This window comes from Magnolia sinica, chromosome 16 (genome assembly GCF_029962835.1).
Source record: "Magnolia sinica isolate HGM2019 chromosome 16, MsV1, whole genome shotgun sequence".
In the NCBI taxonomy this organism is placed as follows: Eukaryota; Viridiplantae; Streptophyta; class Magnoliopsida; order Magnoliales; family Magnoliaceae; genus Magnolia; species Magnolia sinica.
This window is the reverse complement of record NC_080588.1, coordinates 2,415,955-2,435,991: the sequence shown is the minus strand read 5'-3', so window position 1 is coordinate 2,435,991 and position 20,037 is coordinate 2,415,955. Positions and strand designations below refer to the sequence as shown.

Here is a 20,037-nt window from a genome sequence, read left to right as displayed (position 1 = left end):
TATTAGATATACAGACAGCATCACCTTCGCTGGCGCTTCACTCTTCGCGGGTCCGTAGTGGAAACAAAAACCGGTTTTTCCTCACCCTCTCTCTCACGCGTCCTCGGTCGAGGACCAGAAAGTTTATAGTGTTCCAGATTCATCAGTCCGTAGAATAGGACCCAGCTTGCAGTGATCCCGACCGTTGATCTTATAATCCCTACTCTGAATGTGGGGACCCAAAAAAATCTATCGGATTTGAATTGTGGCCTAGATTTTCCAGGGAAAACCATACCAAATGGTTTATGAAAAAGGTCAATTATTGGATGGATTGGATCAGCAGTTGTTTGTTTCATCCCACATCTGCTGTGGGTCCCGTAAGATGAACGACATGGATCAACAGACATGGGTCCCACTTGTAGAGAGTCCATAGTTCTTCTCTCCCTCTTCAAGAAAACTAAAAAAAAAGGTACTCCCATCACGAAAGAACAGTCAAGCACAAGAGAAGAAGAAAAGCCCATCAACCATATGAAGATCTTCGATTCCAACGGGTTCGTTCTCTCCAATCTATCATTTCCTTTCTTCTTCTATTTTTTTTATTGTTTTTCCATTTAGTTGAGAACAAAACAGAAAAATCGATTTATTGTTTATTATTATTATTATTCTTTGTGCTGTGGTTGTTGGAAATAGAGAGCAAGAGATAGGAGATTCATGAACTGAATGTTTCTTGACTTGGGTTCTCTCCAATTCCATTTCCTTTCTGGGTTTTGATTGATTAATTGAAGAAAAAGCAGAAAGTTTGTTTTTTATTGTGTTTTCTTGTGCTGTGCTTGGTGGAAAATAGAGAAGTGATTGGAGATTTATCCACTGCCTGTTTTCTGATTTGGGTTCTCTCTAATTCCCACTTTGAATTCTGTGTTCGGTTGTTTCTGCATTTCATTTAAGAAAAAGCCGAAATTTTGATTGGTTTTGCAATTCATTGAAGAAAAAGCTGCAAATTATATTTTATTTTTTCTGTGTTTTTTGTGCTGTGGTTGTTGTCAAATAGAGGAGAAGTGATATTCATGCACCGCATGTTCTCTAATTTGGATTCTCGCGAATTCCCATTTTGAATTCTGGGTTCCGATTGATTTTGCGTTTCATCAGAGAAATAGCCGAAATTTTGATTTATTTTGCAATTCATTGAAGAAGAAAGCAGAAATTTTGAGTTTTCTGTGTTGTAGTGTTGTGGTTGTTGGAAAATAGAGGAGAAGTAAATGGAGATTCATGCACTATATATTTCTTGATTTGGGTTCTCTCCAATTCATTTTGAAATCTGGGTTTGGATTGATTCCGCATTTCATTAGAGAAAAAGCCAAAAATTTGATTGATTTGCAATTCATTGATTTTTGTGTTTTTTGTGCTGTTCATCCACTGCATGTTTCTTGATTTGGGTTTTATCCAATTCCCATTTTGAATTCTGGGGTTCTGATTAATTTTCATTTCATTAGAGGAAAAGCGGAAAATTCGTGTTTTGATATATATTTTATGATCGGATTTTTGTTTTTGTTTTTTGGTATTACCAGGAAAATAGAGAGGAAGAGATTGGAGATTCATTTACTGCATGTTTCCTGAACTGGGTTCTTTCCTGTTTATGGATTCGACTTGGATTTCGATCTGAATTTGTGTTCTTGATCCAGTTCTTTTGACGTTTTTGAATTTTGGATTGTGGGAATTTCATTGGTTCTTTCATTCTTTTTAGTTTGGAGTAGAAATTTAGTTGTTACTTTCCCTGTCGACCATTGGCGGTTTACGGGCCCGAACGGTGGCAGCTATGTCTAGCTTTGTTGGTGTTTTTGTCTCCGATCCATTGCTTCACAGCCAATTCACTCAGGTCCAGTTGCGTGGTCTTCAATCCAATGTAAGTTCTCGATTCTCTTCTGCTTCAAGTTAGTCTTCTCTCATCTTGTACTCTACAATGCTCCATCCTAGTTGCTGTCTTTCACACCCTCCAGCTTTCTGTAAGGTGGGGCCCATGTTTCTGTGATCTAGAACACTCATCTGTTGGACCCCATCGGATGGGCAGTGGATTGAAATGAATCTTGAACAATCTATCTGCTCAATACATGGACCTTTTTCACTTTGCATGTGAACCATTGGATGTTTTCTTTTAACCATCCGTATGCAGGTCAATTATTTGATGGCCAGGATGGTCCAGCACGGTTTTTTAAGCAGCATCACTGTTCTGGGGCCACCAGATGACAGTCCGGATCATTGGAAGACAGGCCTCTTTTGTTATGGAATGCTGGCTCTTTTTTGAAAAAAAAAAAACCAGTAATTTAGCATGAACATTGTATATTTACTCTATCAAAGAACCATTACTGAATTAGTTGCCTCTTGATGAATTCTCTCATGCCTTATGATTTGAGAATGCATGATTCACATTGATTTTTCTTCCTGGTAGAATGCAGTAGAATTTATCATCAGATTACACACCTTCGATTGAATTAAATCATTCATTGTGTTTTGAAGAAATAAGATCTCATGTCCAATTATCTTCTTGGTAGAGTATATTGAAACATTCACTATTAAAGCAGTTGTGTTTCACCAATTTCGCTTATGCATTGAGATTATAGGAAAATTATGTTTTAACGGGTCGTATTGCATGTGATTCCAAATTTGTATGGTTTTGTTGTAGTTTGTTTCTATGAGAAGGGAATTGGGTCATGTTACGGTCAGGGATTTACCGCCTGCAATGGTGAAACTTAAGGCTTTCAAAGATATGCTTACTGTGGAAGAGATCAGCAGGATCTTGGGTGAGTCGTATTCCATTACGAGCGATGAGATCGATTTTGAAGCATTTCTACGGGTGAGGTTGCATAGGCTTTCTCTACTTTCCCTTTTCAGTCGAGTTGAAGGACGAGTAGAACATATAGATAAAATTGATTGGATGGGCAGGCTTATTTGAATTTGCAATCTCGGGCGGCTGCGAAGTTGGGTGGTTCAAAGAATTCATCCGCATTCCTGAAGGCCACGACAACCACCCTTCTACATACGATTGACGAATCGGAGAAGGCATCTTACGTCGCCCATGTCAACAGCTACCTTGGAGATGATCCATTTCTGAAGAAATATCTTCCTTTAGACCCCACGACGAATGATCTTTTTGAGCTTGCAAAAGATGGAGTTCTTCTATGGTACTTTTTGAGCATTGCATGCTGAACTTTTTTATAGGATTGTGAATGTTGTTAGCTTTATAGTGATTGATGCACTTGCCGGTTTGATGATGCAGTAAGCTGATCAATGTCGCTGTACCTGGAACGATCGATGAACGAGCAATCAACACTAAACGGATACTCAACCCATGGGAAAGGAATGAGAACCATACCCTTTGTCTTAACTCTGCCAAGGCCATTGGGTGCACTGTTGTTAACATCGGAACACAGGATCTTATTGAAGGGAGGGTGAGTTGAACGGGTTCTTCCTCGGTTCTCTGACTGTTTTTGGGACTCTTATTTTCTGACTCAGTGTCATTGAATTATTGAAACTTGTTCAGACATGTTTTGTATATTTATACTGATTTTGGAATTTTGGAGATCCTTTCTGCCATGTTTTTGAAGCATGAGTTCATAATAATCCATTATTATGTGCGGGCTGTTAGAACTCGTGGCATGCTTTAATAATTTTTATACTTCAGTTCCATGCAAGTTGGACGCTGGCACATGCATCCATGTTGTACACGGTGGATTTCAAAAGTCAGATTCATTGGCATGTCCATGCAAAATATGTTAGCTAAATCGCCTATACCCCATGTTTTCCATTCCAAATCCTGAGATCCGGATTACAGTTTATTTGCAATCTGGATTTCTATTTTTCCCAAGCCAAAATTATGGTTCTATACTCCTTGTGTAGCTTAACTTGTAATGTGAATCTATATCATAATGTATTATACAGGTAGTGTTGCACAACACGCCAACAACGCAAGTGAACCGAGATCCAATCTCAGGTCTCACCCACAAACGATAAACAGGAAGAAATATAATCTAAAAGAAGAATCAAAGCATTCTAAACAAACCACAATACAGAATATGCGCGGAAAAACCCCAGCAAGGGTAAAAAACCATGGGTGCAAACTTCCACTATGAAGAAAACAAGATTACAAGTAGTATGCTAACCTTTCGCCCTCGGATGTATAGAAAAAAAACCCTTTGCATACACCTTAGAATTACCTAGAAAAGCCCTAGGAACCCCTATTTATAGTTTAGGCAACTTCCTTTTGCACCTCTACGAAAATCGCCTCAAATTTACGCAGTCCGTGTAAAGTCCGCGTAAGAATTTGTGTAGCCTCGACTAGTCGAGAGAGGTCCTCAACTGTCTGAGCGGACCACTTGACTGGTCATGCACCACGGACACCAAAAATTGCAGCACGCTGGACTTTGAGTCAAGCAAGCCCTCGACTGGTCGAGTGGCACGTCTAGATTAACTCCACACCTCAACAAGTAGGACCTATAATAATAATATTCATCATTTCACATACAAGATACAATATCAATTTGTATACAAAACTATATTGTATCTAGCTAGTGTATGTATTGGAGCACTAGATGATCCTACCCCAAGCATTCAACGCATTGGAGGAAGTAGCATGCCATGTTAACGGTAGCCTATTACAACTATTTTAAACTAATATATTTTAATACTATATTGGGAACTGATATTTATCCCACCCTGATTGATTTGCATATGACTGTTCTTGCTTTGGGAACTGAAATAGTACACTTCTATCCTATTTCAGTTACCAAAATGGAAAAGGTGTGTATGCCAATCAATTATGGTGGGTGTAAACTGTGGCTCCCAATGTAATACTTTGCATGCAAAGAAAATACGAAATCATCACTATCGTCATCATAATAGACTTAACTCTCTTTTTGGGGTCCACAAAGAAAGAAAATATAAAAACAAGAAACAGTAATGATAAACTTAAAACTAACTATTTATTTATATAAATTTCCTAAAATAAAAGAATACTAATTGAGCATAGAAATTATTTTTGGTTAGATTATCATCATAATCGTAGACATATCCCAGCTATTTGGGTCTGCTTTATAAATCTTGTTTTCCCAAGTTGAAACAGGATTTCTCATGACCGGTGTTCAGGCGTATTGCATGGGCATGTCTGTGTGCACACATGTTGGCACGACAATTCGTAGGAAGTGCTTTCCTTGTTACACAGCATCAGACTCTCTCTCTCTCTCTCTCTCTCTCTCTCTCTCTCTCACACACACACACACACACACACACACACACACACACACACAAAGTTGTAGATACATCACGTTTGTGTCGTGTATTGTTTTGCCCTTATGTTTGATGACTGGCTTGAACTTAAATTCGACTTTCTTAGTGATTTTTTTGCCCAATCACAGCCTTCAAATTATTGGACTGAATTATTTAATTGTTTGGATGCAGCCTCACCTGTTACTTGGGTTGATATCTCAAATTATTAAGGTATGCATTGGACACCTTGTTAGCAATTTGCATCGGAACTTCTTCTCCGCATAAAATTAAAAAAGGAACGATCATAAGAGGGCTAGAAACATAGCTATGCAGGTGTAAATGGGGAATTAAAATAGTTACTTTGGATATAGAGGAGAAATATAATGTTCTGCCGAAGCAAAACTGCACCTTTTGCTTGGGCAGAAGCTGTATGGTGGGGCCTGATCAAAACCATTTCTGGTGGGAGACATTGGTAATGGGATGTGTTCTGAAAGTCTTTCCCATCACAAAATCTTAGCCATATGACTGGTTGGTTGTTTCCCATTGAACTTAGACCATTGGCCTACCTGTCGATTTGCAGGCCAACTATTAGACGGTTAGGATCATTTGGCGGAGGGTTTTCTTTTTTTAGATTCACAATCAATGATGGGCCATCTCAGATGAATGGTCTAGATCTCCAATAGCTGGCCCTGCCTAGGCAGTTGTTTGGATGAACCAAAATGGTTATGCAGTTCAATTGAACATCATATAATTTATACCATATATAACACGAGCAGCGTTTGGCCAATTTTTCCCTCTCAATTAGTTCTCAGGGGTGGCGAACTTTGATTATCCAAAGGACATGGAAGAGCTTTTAAGTAAAGTTAACGATATTTCAGGAACTTGAAAATGTGTCTGGCTTCCAGTGGACGGTTCAAATTTCACCTGCAAAAGCCAGCCAATGGCTTATATTTTACTCACAAACAGCCTATTGACTTTCTCTCTCAGAAACTTTAGGCACCGACTTCTAGAAAATCTTTATACATGCTCTATGCGTTTCGGCTGCCTTATTAATTTTCCTTTGGTGATTCAAAAATCAGATACAACTGTTGGCGGACCTCAACTTAAAGAAGACACCTCAATTGGTGGAGTTGGTAGATGACAGCAAGGTCAGGATACGTTGATTGGTTATGGCCTCTCCTTCGTTTCTTTAGTTTGGATTGGCAAGAAAATGGTTCCCTTTTGCGATATGGTGGTGTTGGTTTTTTGCAGGACGTGGAGGAGCTCATGGGTTTAGCCCCTGAAAAGATCTTGCTAAAATGGATGAATTTCCATCTCGAAAAGGCCGGCTACAAGAAACCTGTTACAAATTTTTCTTCTGATGTGAAGGCAAGTTAACAGCAGTTTTTTTTTTTTGAATGATGATAAACTTATTAAGAAGGCCACAGCCAAAAAGGAAAACAAAACAAAGGAAATTACAACTGAATCCAACTCTCAGTGAACTGCACCGCACCCTTAGACGCAAAGACCCACTCCTTGACAAGCGATTCTGCCTTTTGAAAGATCGATGGCACCAAATGTTGCTTATTTCTGAAACATCGATCATTTCTTTCTAGCCATATACATACCAAATACCCGCCAGCAACGCCATGCGCCATACATATTTCCCAACCTTTCCTTTACCTCCTCCATGCCATGCCCCAAAGAATGAACCGATAGAGCTTGAAATCACCCAATCCACACCAAACAACTTGAAAAACCCCTCCCACATCTTACCCGTGAAGGAACAATGAAGGAAAATATGATCCCAGATTCTTCATTTCGATAACGCATCACACACACATTCAGGAGAACCATCTTTCTTTTTGAAGATTGTCCACCGTAAGAACCTTCTTGCAACCAACAAGCCATGCGAAAGCCGCCTCCTTCGGAGGAGCACCATAATGCCATCTATATGATGTCGGACAAACTTCTTCTGTTGAAACACCACCATGCAAGACCTTATAGCGTGACCTGACCGAGAATCTTCCCGACTTGTCATGAAGCCATTTCAAAGAATCATTTTCTAGAAGCACCAGGCGGACTTTTGAGAGCAAAACAAGCAAGTTGGAAAGATCGACAACCTCTTCATCATACAGGAACCTCTTACACAGAGGGGTCCAAACAACTTGCTCACCTTGAATTGAAAAACATTGATCAACACATGTTTCTCTATCCACCACAATTTTTGCTAATCTTGTAAACAAATCCTTAAGTTTATGATTCCCAACCCAAGTATCCTCTCAAAACCTTATGCCACTCCCATCGAACCCTACTCCTTCCCATACTTTCCTTTCCAAAGAAGTGACCATTCGCCAAAGATAAGATGCCCTATATAACGAAGACGCCAATTACAACAGTTTTAATAATTAGTAATAAAAATAAAAAATACTTGCAAGCTTCTAATATGATGCACCCTTTTCTATTTCTGTTGTATGTTTTTTTTTTAAAACTTTTCTTGTGTAATTCTGTAGGCTTTTGCCTTTTATCAATAAATTCATCACTGCTCAGAAAAAAAAGAAAAGAAAAAGAAGCACCGGGCGGTCTTCATTTCTTCTTCTTATTCTTTTTTCATTTCATTTTGTTTCATTTTGTTTTTTTTGGTTTTGTTTTGTTTTTGTTTTTTTGTTTGCTATTGAAACTCTTTTACTGGGAATGTGAAGTTCTAAAAACAGAACTCATGTAATTGCTTTTAATAGAAGAGTCACTTTGTCCATCGATATGCTCGGAGTTGGTTACTTTCCATTTATTTGAACATCCTTTCTATGCCTAAGTCCTTTATAGGAAGGAGATCCTGTGCATAAATTTCGTGGTTGTGATTGAACTGTATGTGTAAGTTCAATACATTTCCAATAAGGGTATCCACATTTGCTGGTTTTTTAGAGGCAGATGTTAGTAAGAGTAGATGCTTTTTGTCTTTGAGGCCTCCTAGTACATAACTACATAGTTACTTGAATTAGGCAGAATTGGGGGTGTTTCATCATCTTCGTAGTCGCTGCAGATTATAAGTGGGGGAATGAATCATAAGATTCTCCCTTTCCCTTTCTCCATCCCCATCTTATTTATCCTTTCTGAATGATATAACACTTATTAGATGCTGTATTTAGAGAATTATTGAATCTAGGAATCAAAACTCTATTTTGGAGTGCAACTCACCCGCAGACCAATTTGGTAGATTACAAATATGTTTTGAGGGTTGACTCAGACTGGTGACCACCGAAACAGAGTTTAATCAACCGAGTTGTTTGCCTTTGGCTGAGATCGTAATACGATTAAACCATTGTTTCTAGATGATAAAAATGATATTTTTGTTCTTGGTTTCAAGAATTGGTCTGTATGCTTCGCAAGTATAGTGTCCCTAGTTTTATCCTCAGTATTGCAATTTCACCGAGATGGAGAAAAGGATGTACATGCATATGGGTGATTGTAATTGATTCAGAGACAGGACCCGTCTTGGATAGGCCACAGCAGATTCCCTAAACATACGAACAATCCTAATCATTTGACCAATGGATTTGACGGTGTGCTCCAGTGGTACTGGAAATATCTGGCGCCCACACATTGTATTCACACCATCCAACCTGTCTATAAGACGCATAACCTCAGAAAACCCCTATCACAAAAACCTCAGCCCGACCCAAAACTAAAGCGGGCCACAGAAAAGGAAATGAGCTATAGGAGGGAACACCCACCCGTTGATTAGCATGGGGTACCTACCGTATTTCATTTATATAATCATGGCTGTTCAGACTCCTCATCCAGTATAGATGAAGGTTAAGGGCAAGATTCAGCCTGTTTTGCAACTCACGTGGGCCCCTCTGAAATTAAAGGGTGGGCGCTCCTTACCAAATAGTTCACTTCTCTATGGCCCACCTTAGCTTTGGATCAGGATGAGTTTGGGTGCTAGAGGTTTTCTGAGTTGACGCATCTGATAGATGGGTTGGATAGTGTGAACACATAATGTGGGCCCCACATCTGCCCGGTACCACCACAGTGCCTCCCTCCACCCGTATTTTACTTTTAACTGTTTGTGGCCTATCCATGGTGCACTACCTGTTGAATGGTTCCAATTGCTTGCATGCATGCCCCAATTGCGTGAATTCAGCACTCCCCCGGTTCGCCTTCCTTTCCCATTTTTTGCTCAATCCCTTTCTCTTGGCCCAGAAGTTCCTGCGTGTTTTATGTGGCATTCTGTATCTCACTAGTCTGTATACTTGCAGGATGGAGAGGCTTATGCTTACCTCCTTAATGTGCTTGCGCCAGAGCATTGTAGTCCAAACACATTGGACACGAAGGATCCTAAAGAGAGGGCGGAACTTATACTTGAACATGCAGAGAGAATGGATTGCAAAAGATACTTAACTCCAAATGACATTGTTGAAGGCTCGCCGAATTTGAATCTAGCATTCGTTGCACATATATTTCACCACAGGTGAGGACATCATGCTCCTTATCTTGTATTTCCTTCTACTACTCCCTCTTCTCTTCCCATTTTGTGGCTTCTTTCAGTGCAACATGTTGTTGTTACTTGTATATCTTTTGATAGTCATTCTCCACTGGAGCTGTAGTTATTTGGGCAAGTTACGCCAAACCCACATGGACATCTATTCATGGCCATGTATGCCACCGGGCACGTGTTTGGACACCTCACCCATGCATCAGGTGGATCCCACCGTGTAAGTGGACTGTCCCGAAAATCCAACTGGTTTACTCATTGAGTAGGCCACATGTACTTCAGTAGGGACCGTTGGAAATTACTTTTAAGATCAACTTTTGTGCATGCATGGTCAGCCTGATCTTTGAGCCAGGTCTTTGATACAGCAGGCCCACCTGATGCACAGGTCGAATGTACCATATGTGCGAGGTTGGCAGGTGATGGCTGTGAGGAGTGGTGCAGTAGAGCTTAGGAAAGCTCTATGTGGTTTTGTCTGTAAAGAGGTATTTAGCTTCTACAGTGGCTGCCACTAGTATGTGGGTGTCTTCAACTAAGTGTTTGGTGATGAAATTGTTGATAACTATCTCTGCATCATTGGATAATTCTTAAATTTCGTTAGTTCCCTGAAGCTGCAGATGTTGTAGCAATTTATTGGTGAATGAAGAAAATAAGATTTTGGAAAGATGCCAAGATGTTTCCATCTTCTCTTTAGAATCCCATTATTCATCTCTTAGCATTTTAATACGTGATGCTAACTTCTGTTTTTTTTCTTTTTCCTTTTTTCTTTCTTTTTCTTTTTTCTTTTCTTTTTTGATAACATATATCATCATCATAGTCAACATTGTGTTCTTAGCCTTTCTCCTAGCAATTTGGGGTTGTCTTTTAAATTGTGGTGACTCTTCAACCGTCCATGTGGCAGTGTTGTATGGCGAATCTAGACCTTCCAAATCACTTAACCAAATGTGGATGGAGCATAACCCAAAAGTGACACTGAGAATGTGATAGTAACCATCTGATTTGCCCTTTCAATTTTGACCGCTCATTATTTTACTTTTAACCATCAATTGGACGGTTAGGATTGGTTGATCAATGTGATTTTAGAGATATGCTCCATCCACAATGTGCCCCACAGTTTGGAGACGGTCTGGATAGTACTACGCAAGTGCCACATTTGAGGTGGATGAGTCACCACCATTACTATCATAGGAGTCTACCATGCTAGACAAGCTTGCACTTTATTCTCACTATTGCGCATTATCCACAAAGGGAAATTTGCAAACAGTTAAAGGCCTCTAGCAAGCTTGTCACCATGCTAGACAAGCTTGCTAGTCACGATATTTTTAGAGTTCCAAAACTACAACGCAGTTATATCTACTGTATCTTTTTAAAAGGCCATGCCTTTTCCTTACATTACCTACGCCCTTTTGATAGCTTCAATGCATAAATTCTTTTGGTTTTCTCAAGACAGTTCATCAGCACTATGCCATTCTTTTTCTTTGGTTTGTTTGTGTTTTATGCTAATTCTGTGGTAATTATGACTCAGATAGTGATTGAGAAGTATAAATACTTAATACTAATTGAGTGTTGATCTTAATCTTTTGTAGGAACGGTTTGTCAGTAGATAGCAAGAAAATATCATTCGCAGAGATGATGCCAGATGACGTGCAAGTATCTAGAGAAGAAAGGGCTTTCAGATTGTGGATCAACAGTCTTGGAGTTTCTACATATGTTAATAATGTATTTGAGGATGTTAGAAATGGGTAAGCATGCAGCCATGCTTAGCTGTAGGTGTGTCACTGGGCTGGATTGGACCAGACCGGGTTTGTCCTGTTTGCTGGTTGGGCCTGAAATTTGGCCACAGCTGCCTGAAAAGCCTTAGCCCAGCCTAGGACAAATGGAACAAGCCTAGATCCACATTCACTTCTGGCCTCAATACAAAGAAGTCATCAGATTTGAGCCTCGGCCTGAGCCCTACCTGTTTATTCCTTGAGCATGAAAATTGAGCCAGACCTGTGTGATAGCCTAGAATTAATGGTGGCAATGGGCCAGGTACCCTGCCCAACCCAATGAGACTGACCCAGCTTTGGGGTGGGCTTGGACCTACTAGCTTGGCCCAGTGTCTGGGCTTGCGTCTCACATGCATGGCCTGATCAATTTTCAGGTCAGGCTTGGACTAAGTCATTTTAGCCTGACGAGGCCCATTTCTATATGGACGTGTTGTTTCCAACAAATGTGCCATTCCAATCCTCAGGCAATCCATCTTGAATGTTAACTGTTGATTTCATTCTTCTAACATGTCTATTTCTTAGTGCATGTGTGGCTCACTTGATGAACAGATGGATTAGGAACATTCAAGTGGGAAATAGGGATTTATCAAGTTTTGGTCTGGGTCGGGTCTGGGCCCAACAATTTTGGGGGCTCGGGCCTGATGTGCTAGGCCCATGCCATGCTTGGGCCTTGGGTCTGAATGTTAGGCTGGGCCCAGCCCAAACCTGTCCCATTGTCACCTCTACCTAGAATTGATGCCTTGAGCTTCTGCTGCGGCGGCCCAGGCACAGAAGCCTGATTGCCAACCATGCCTATTGACAGCCACACTCGGCTGTCCAGGCTTCTCTATTGACACTGCTAAATCTCATGTATGCAGATGGGTTCTGTTGGAAGCGCTAGACAAAGTGTCTCCGGGATCAGTTAACTGGAAGCAGGCATCCAGGCCACCCATTAAGATGCCATTTAGAAAAGTAGAAAACTGCAACCAGGTTGTGAGGATTGGTAAACAGCTGAAGTTCTCCCTAGTTAACGTGGCCGGGAATGATATTGTGCAAGGAAATAAGAAGCTCATACTTGGCAAGTGTATTCTCATCTCAGATGATTATTTCTCGAGGTTTCCAACATTTCGGGTTGGTTTTTATCCACCCAAATTACTATGTTACTTCATGATGTGATGATCGTAAGCAGTCTGCATGGCCATTCAGTGTGCAAACTGCTTATTGTCGATTGCATGATCATGCAATGGGAAGATTCTTCTTATTAGAAACCAACCCAAATACATGTGATCATTCCCAACCTGACCTAGCCCGATCAGAATTAGGTGCAACCTGAATTCAAACCGGGTTGGCATTTTTCAACCTGAACACAACCCAAGGACCTAGACAACACAACCTGAGCTAACCTGAACTCGGGTTGGTCAGTCGGATTCTGGTTGACCCGAACCCAAGTTGCAGACCTTGACAGTACTAGTATGGGGTTATCAAATCCGTATCAAACTTGAACAAATCTGAGTGAACTGCTTTGTAGATTGTTGCTAATTAAGGCCATTTCTGTATAATCTTGAATTGTGAAATGAGTCGTGCTGTTTTTCAGCTTATCTATGGCAGTTGATGAGGTTTAACATACTTCAACTCCTGAAAAACTTGAGATTCCACTCCCAAGGAAAAGAGATTACGGATACCGATATCCTCAACTGGGCGAACACCAAAGTGAGGAGTACGGGCAGAACTTCTCAAATGGAAAGTTTCAGGGTAAGCTTCTCCTTTGCTTCATGAATTTCCATAAACCCACATGTACCTCAAGACACTGTGTGCATGTGATCAACCATGTGTAAATTAATAGTGGATCGTTGGCAATTTTTCTAGATAATCCATTATTACCCCATGCGTGGTCCACATGATGAGTTGATGGGTGTCATTTGTCAGCCAGGTCATGGGACCCACCGGATGCATGAGTGGATTTCCCACACGCATGCCGCAGTGTGGGGGTGTCTAGAGTTGGATGTGCAGAACTCTTGTTTCATTACCTAAAGAAATGCTTATTTATTTATTTATCTGAGATAGCAGCAATTTTTCTTCAGGATAAGAACCTATCAAACGGGATATTTTTCCTCGATCTTCTTAGTGCGGTGGAACCAAGGGTTGTCAATTGGAACCTTGTTACCAAGGGCGAAAGCGGTGCGTATTCTCACAAGTTGGCATTTTATCTCATTCACTAGTTCTGATTGCATGATGATGACTTGTTTGCTTCAATTAATCGTTTTTTACTCTCTTGGAAAATATAATGTGGAGGAAGGCACCGCTATAGTGATGTCCACTCATTTTGGCCTTCCAAGTGTTTCATTTCATTTTTGGGTGGAACTTGGGTGGGTTGAGTCAGGTTGGTGGTCAATCTGAGCCCTACCCGACCTCAAGAGGACCCCACCCTCGAGTTGTCCCAAACTGAGGTGCCCAGCACGAACCCAACCCGAATTCCTCTACACTTGACTCAATCCAACCCACCCTGACCCAACCTAACCCAAATACTATTATTCCCAATCCAACCAATCCATATTTGTTCAACTCGAACCCAACCTGATTTCAAATTGGGTTGGCTTTTTACAACCTAAACCCAATTCGAGGACCTTGACAACCCGAGCTGACCCGAACTCAGGTTGGGTCAATCTTACTTTTGGTTGGTCTGAACCTAAGATGCAGCACCAATATCATATAGTCCACTCATATAAATGCCTATTGTAGCTATCTTACTGTTATCAATCATGGAAATGCAGATGAGGAGAAGAAGTTGAATGCTACATATATAATCAGTGTTGCTCGAAAGCTCGGGTGTTCCATTTTCTTGTTGCCCGAAGACATCATGGAGGTAACAATTTACGCTTTATATATATATATATATATATATATATATATAAAGAAGGCCTTGATTGTTTTGGATTTTCAAAAGGAACCTTTGACGGTATATGTGGATGGCACAATGACTAAAATGTGCTTAGTTTTTTTTTTTTTTTTTTTTTCTGGTACTGAAATGTGGTGTGGTCAAGAATTGTGGGGACGACATGGTTTGCATATGACATCCAGCCCAGCCATCCCACTTTGATGATCAAATGCCCCAAAAATTAGGCTGATCCAATTATCAAGTGGGCAAACACGTGGAATTGGGTATTTTTGGGATGTGTATGTTGTTTTTGTGTTGTAGCCCACCTGATGGTTAGATTAGCCTGATTTTTTGGTTGTATGATAGTCATGGTGGGGTCCACTGTCCACCTGTTTCATGGATGTATAAACACATTAAATGGATCCTGCAATGCTTGGTCTGCCACTTGTCTTAAATGACAATAAATGAAGGGTGTTTTTGTTAACTTGCCTCTGTCCATATGCTTCTGAAAATTAACAATAGTCAAGGCCTTTTTTTTCTTTGATAAATTCAGTTTTTAGTTATTCTTTTCATAAAAATTCCCTAATTACTTTCACTTCTTCAGAACCTCATATAAATTTATAGAATTTTAAGAAAATCGAGCACAACTTCAATCCGCTCAGTGGACAATAAGAGTCTGTGCACAAGAAAAACTATCACCACCATTAGAAGATGATATGTGGGAATCTCACAAGCATTTCAAAATATGAATTTTCAAACGCCAATTTTTGGAATGTATGTTAGGATTACTGCCTATCGTTATTTGATGGAGGGAGATATGTGCGCCAACTCTCCAAACAGCGTGCACAGAGTCTTTCAAGTGAAAAGAAAAAACAGGAATTATTAAGAGGTTGTAAATAGTTGCACATTGGAAAATATATTTAAGGGACTTAAATGTTGCTAGCTCCTTGAAAGATTATGAAAGTATTTACATGTTTTGAAAATTCTTGCTAAAAAACCCCCAAAATGTCACATGTAGAACATCTGTACCATGAAAATGGTAGGCCCCAACATGTAGATCAGCTGGGCCAAAATCAGGCATTCATCTCACCAGGTTGGCCCAGCTATTGAAATCAATGGACAACCAACACTCTAACTCCACATTCAAGTTCCCACCTAGTGAGCAGATCAGCCTGATTTTATTTTTTGTGTGCGATTTTCATGGTGGGGCCTACCTTTTTCATGGTGCTGATGGCCTACACAACTGGCATGTTGATGGGAAAGGTGGCATGTCACCACAAGTTGCAGTGCCTCTGCATTCTGCATGTATGTGACTAGGTCCCGAACGACTGTTCACAGGGGTTTTACAGTAAGACCTTTTACAACATCTATCATTTGTGATGTAGTACGGGTGGTGGATGACTTATGGTTGGCCAGGATCAAAAGAAATCAGGCTAGGAAGCTTGAACTAGGGCAAAAATGGCCTAAACACGCTAGCTACTGACAGCCATAACTTTGCAGCCCGTTATCCATTTTGAGTGTATTATATAGCATTGGAAAGTTATCGACGAGCTCTACGCCCCGGCCAAAACGGCTTCGCAAAATCAATTGTTTTAGGGGTCAAATTTTAGGGTTTTAAGTTGAACATACTATTTTGTTAAGTTCCTTTTTTTTTTCCCCCCTATTTTTAGGATTTAAGAATCTAGTTGTGGTCCAATGTCTTTGGAATCAACCAGTGGCTAGGGAAAAGTTTGTGGCCATCTAGAGAACCATCCAGGAGCTGTAAGCGGCGGTTGCTTAGTTGACAGAGACCATGCAGCCCAACCAAATCAATGGCAACAAATGGCCCATGACCGGCTAAAGGGCTTGCGATCTGCTAATTGGTGGTTTAATAGATTCAACACCCATGTGAAATCGTAGGCTACAAACTTTTGATGACGAATCTAGCTATGAGAAGGTGGACGATATTATCCTCTAGCATGGAGAGTGAGAAGGCGTTGGACAAGATCAGGGATATCGACTAAAGGTAGATTTCCCTTTATTTAATAGGCATCTTTACATCGTCTACTTCTTTGACCTGCTCGCGGATGTAGAGAGATTTTTTGATTACATGAAGATCCCTGAGAGAAGAAAGTAAAGGTCGTAGCATACAAGCTTAAAGGCTAGCGTCAGCATGGTAGGGGCAATCCCTACTCTTGTGCACGTGGCAATCAAAAGCCCTAATATGAACCTGGTTACGGATGAAAAATTGATGCAAGTGTGATTCATGCAAGTGGACTATGATCAGGTATTATTCCAACAGTACCAAAACCGCCACTAAGAAAGACGTATAATGAAGGATTATGTGGAAGAATTCTACTACTAGTCTTCACATAACAACTTGACAAAGACTAAATCGCAATAAGTAACAACATTCATGGACAGACTACGTATAGCTAAACAATATCATGTCATGATATAACCCATATGGACTCTTAACGAGGTTGCCAAGTTGGCGACTAGCATAGAGACACAGCTAAACCGGCCTATCATGAGAAGCTAAGCGATGGGGAAGACCACTGATAGGCCGGTTTAGCTGTGTCTCTATGCTAGTCGCCAACTTGGCAACCTCATTAAGAGTCCATATGGGTTATATCTTGACATGATATTGTTTAGCTATACGTAGTCCGTCCATGAATGTTGTTACTTATTGCGATTTAGTCTTTGTCAAGTTGTTTTGTGAGGACTAGTAGTAGAATTCTTCCACATAATCCTTCATTATACGTCTTTCTTAGTGGTAGTTTTGGTACTGTTGGAATAATACCTTGGAAGATTGGGGCATTCTAAATACATTGGAAGATCAATGACAATGCATATGTTATGATATTCCTAAGGACTAAGCAACATCGTAGACGTTCAACATTGCAGATTTGTTCAAGTATCATGCAATAGAGGAGCAATCGGAACCACCAACTCAAGTGCGAGTTTCCTTCAAATGGGGGTTCTAATGTAGCACAAGTGGTGGATGACTTCATGGATGGCCAGGATCGAAAGAAATTAGGCCGGAAGGCTCGAACTAGGGCAAAAATGGCCTAAACGTGCACTATAACCTCCAACTGGCATAACATTGCGGCCGGTTATCCATTTCGTGTGGTTAATATACATTGGAAAGTGATTGACGAGGTATACACCCTGGCCAAAACCGCTTCGCAAAACTCAATTGTTTAGAGGTCAAAATTTAGGGTTCTGAGTTAAAACTTCGTATTTTTAGTAAGTTCCGATTTTATTTTTTTCCCTATTTTTTAGGGTTTTAAGAGTTTGGTTGTGGTCCAAAGTCTTTGTTTTAGTCATCCAAGGGTTTGTTCATGAGTTTTTATTAGAATCTTTTACTATTTGTTTCAACTTTGAGGTCATGGGTTCGAGAACCCATGTGTGCATGGGGGTGTAAGAGTGTGTGTTCTCACCTTTTCAAAAAGAAAAAAGAAAATTGAACAATAAATTTTTTTCAGAAAGTGTCTTATTTCAAGTCAAATTAGGAATCTAGGGTTTCTTTTGCTTATATAATGACATTAAATACATTGTAATCAACACTTCAATAATATCAATTTTCTCTCTACTTTTCTGTGATTTCTCTATCCTTATGGATTTCAGTAAACTTTAATTGACTATGATGTCCTCTTTTATCCACACCCTTGCTACATTAATTTGGGCGTGAGAATAATATAAAAAAAATTGTTAGAATTGTAAAAATAATGAACCTGATGCAACAGGTTTCAATTAAAGTTTACTAGAATCAGTATTGTATGATGTCCAACACGATCTGCTGGTGATGATCTTGGTCATTTAAAAAAAAAAAAAATAGCTGATGATGTGGCGGACCTCAATCGTCATCCCATCGCCCTTGGGAATTAGGAACATGCACATTTACACATTCAAAACAAATCCCCAAAACTTGGGATCTAAACAGGTCGGAGACCAGTGTACCAACTTGTATACCAACTCAACTAAGGTTATCGGATTTTGGTACCATCGGGTTCAGATATGGGCACCATACATCATTGTGTAAAAACTCGAGAACTCGACTCTCACTTTATATCCAGCTGGATCAGGTTGGCTTGAAAACTCGATTCGACTCTAACTCAATATTTAATAATTTCATTACACTAATAATAGACATAAAATACTATGAATATAAAAATATGCAGTATAGAACATGAGACTAGTGCATGGTCAGTTGGTAAATGCTGTTTGAGGTCGTGAGTTTGAATCTTGCAACTTGGGCATTTTTTTAAAAATAATTAATAGTCTATTGGCTCAAGCAAAGTGACTGAGTCTTTTCAAGTCAACCACGTAGGCGAGCTTGACTCGATCAAGCCGGGTCTGAATTAGTCAGATTCCTCTGTGAGTTTCACAGTTACAGCTCAATTTTTGGTCGAGTCAAGTTGATTCATCTGTGTTTGAGTTGAGTCACCAAGTTTTAGAACTATGCCATACATAAGGTGCTGGATCTGAATCCCCAACTGGATTCAGGTAACTGAGTGGATACTCTTAGACTGGATTTGGACCTGGAATTGTGTTTGGATCTGAATCGGCCTAGAATCATAGACATCAAAGCTATCGGAGCTCACTTTCTCATGGAAAGGTTTCCTAATTTTTTTGGGCCCATATATGATTAAACCCCACAAACATGATTCTTGTCTTGTGACATTTGTGTTCACATCACTGACGTCTTACAGAGAGCCCATGCGTGAACTCCGGCGTTTCCTATATTCATTGCACGAGTATTATTGCATTATATTTATAACTCTTCTTGTCTACTTTGTTGTTATGGCAGGTGAATCAGAAGATGATTCTTACTCTAACTGCCAGCATCATGTATTGGAGCCTCCAACAACCAGTGGAAGAGTCAGAGCCGTCCGTCGAAGCTGCAACACCAAAGGAGTCCTCCGTCAACGGCGAAAATGTTAGAATTACTAGCAATGGTGTTAGCATTCTTGGCGATGTTTCAAGCTTGGCAATCGACGATGCCGCTTCTGACGCTTCCTCACAGTCACAAGAAGAGAATGGGGAAGCTCCTGTCGACGAATGACCACGAATTTCAAATCCAACAGTCCTTTCTTCTCCTCTTTAAAGAATAGAAAAGGAAAAACAGAATATTGAAAACACGCCATAGGTATGTGAATACAAAAACACCAATAGCCTTTCTCATTGCATTGCATCAGTTGAGTCAGGAGCTTTGGTGGGTAATCACTTGATTATCTTGCCTATACAAAATGTCCATGGTCCTCTGCTCTTTGGGTTCGCTTTATATATATATATATATATATATATATATACACACACACACACACACACACTGGTGATCATCGAAGAAGCTTTGGTGGGCCATGGTTTGCTTATCTTTGACCATGCAAAGATATCATTGGAGGACTTTTTATTTTTTGGGTTGTGGTCTTTAAGGGAGAGGCTTTGGTGATTAATGGGTTGATTTATCTCGCGGGTGCAAAATATCAGTCGAATTGGTTTTTGGGTTATTTTCATCATACGGTTAAAATAAAATAAAATAAAAAAGGCTTTGGTGGGTAATGGATTGATATTGTCTTGCTGATCAAAATACGTCATTGGGTGGGAAACTTTGGCGGGTAGTTTCTTATTCAGAATAATTTGTTCTGAAAAGGGAAAATATTGTAATTTGTTTAGGTTTTATTTGAGAATGATTTCTAGGCCTCAAATAGATCTTGTATTTAGGT

The 20,037-nt window shown here is 40.0% G+C and overlaps 1 protein-coding gene across 1 annotated transcript; it reads left to right on the top strand.

Annotated features, from left to right (window-relative positions):
- The first annotated feature begins 217 nt into the window (after positions 1-217).
- LOC131229898 (fimbrin-5) lies at positions 218-19,576 on the top strand. The gene is made up of 15 exons (XM_058225961.1): positions 218-530; positions 1,545-1,879; positions 2,657-2,827; positions 2,917-3,155; positions 3,251-3,422; positions 5,428-5,466; positions 6,315-6,383; positions 6,487-6,603; positions 9,474-9,685; positions 11,293-11,448; positions 12,333-12,532; positions 13,049-13,206; positions 13,536-13,632; positions 14,226-14,317; positions 19,122-19,576. Exons 2-15 carry the CDS (start codon positions 1,793-1,795, stop codon positions 19,374-19,376), a joined length of 2,064 nt encoding a protein of 687 aa, XP_058081944.1. The 5' UTR covers positions 218-530; positions 1,545-1,792; the 3' UTR covers positions 19,377-19,576.
- Positions 19,577-20,037: the final 461 nt, after the last annotated feature.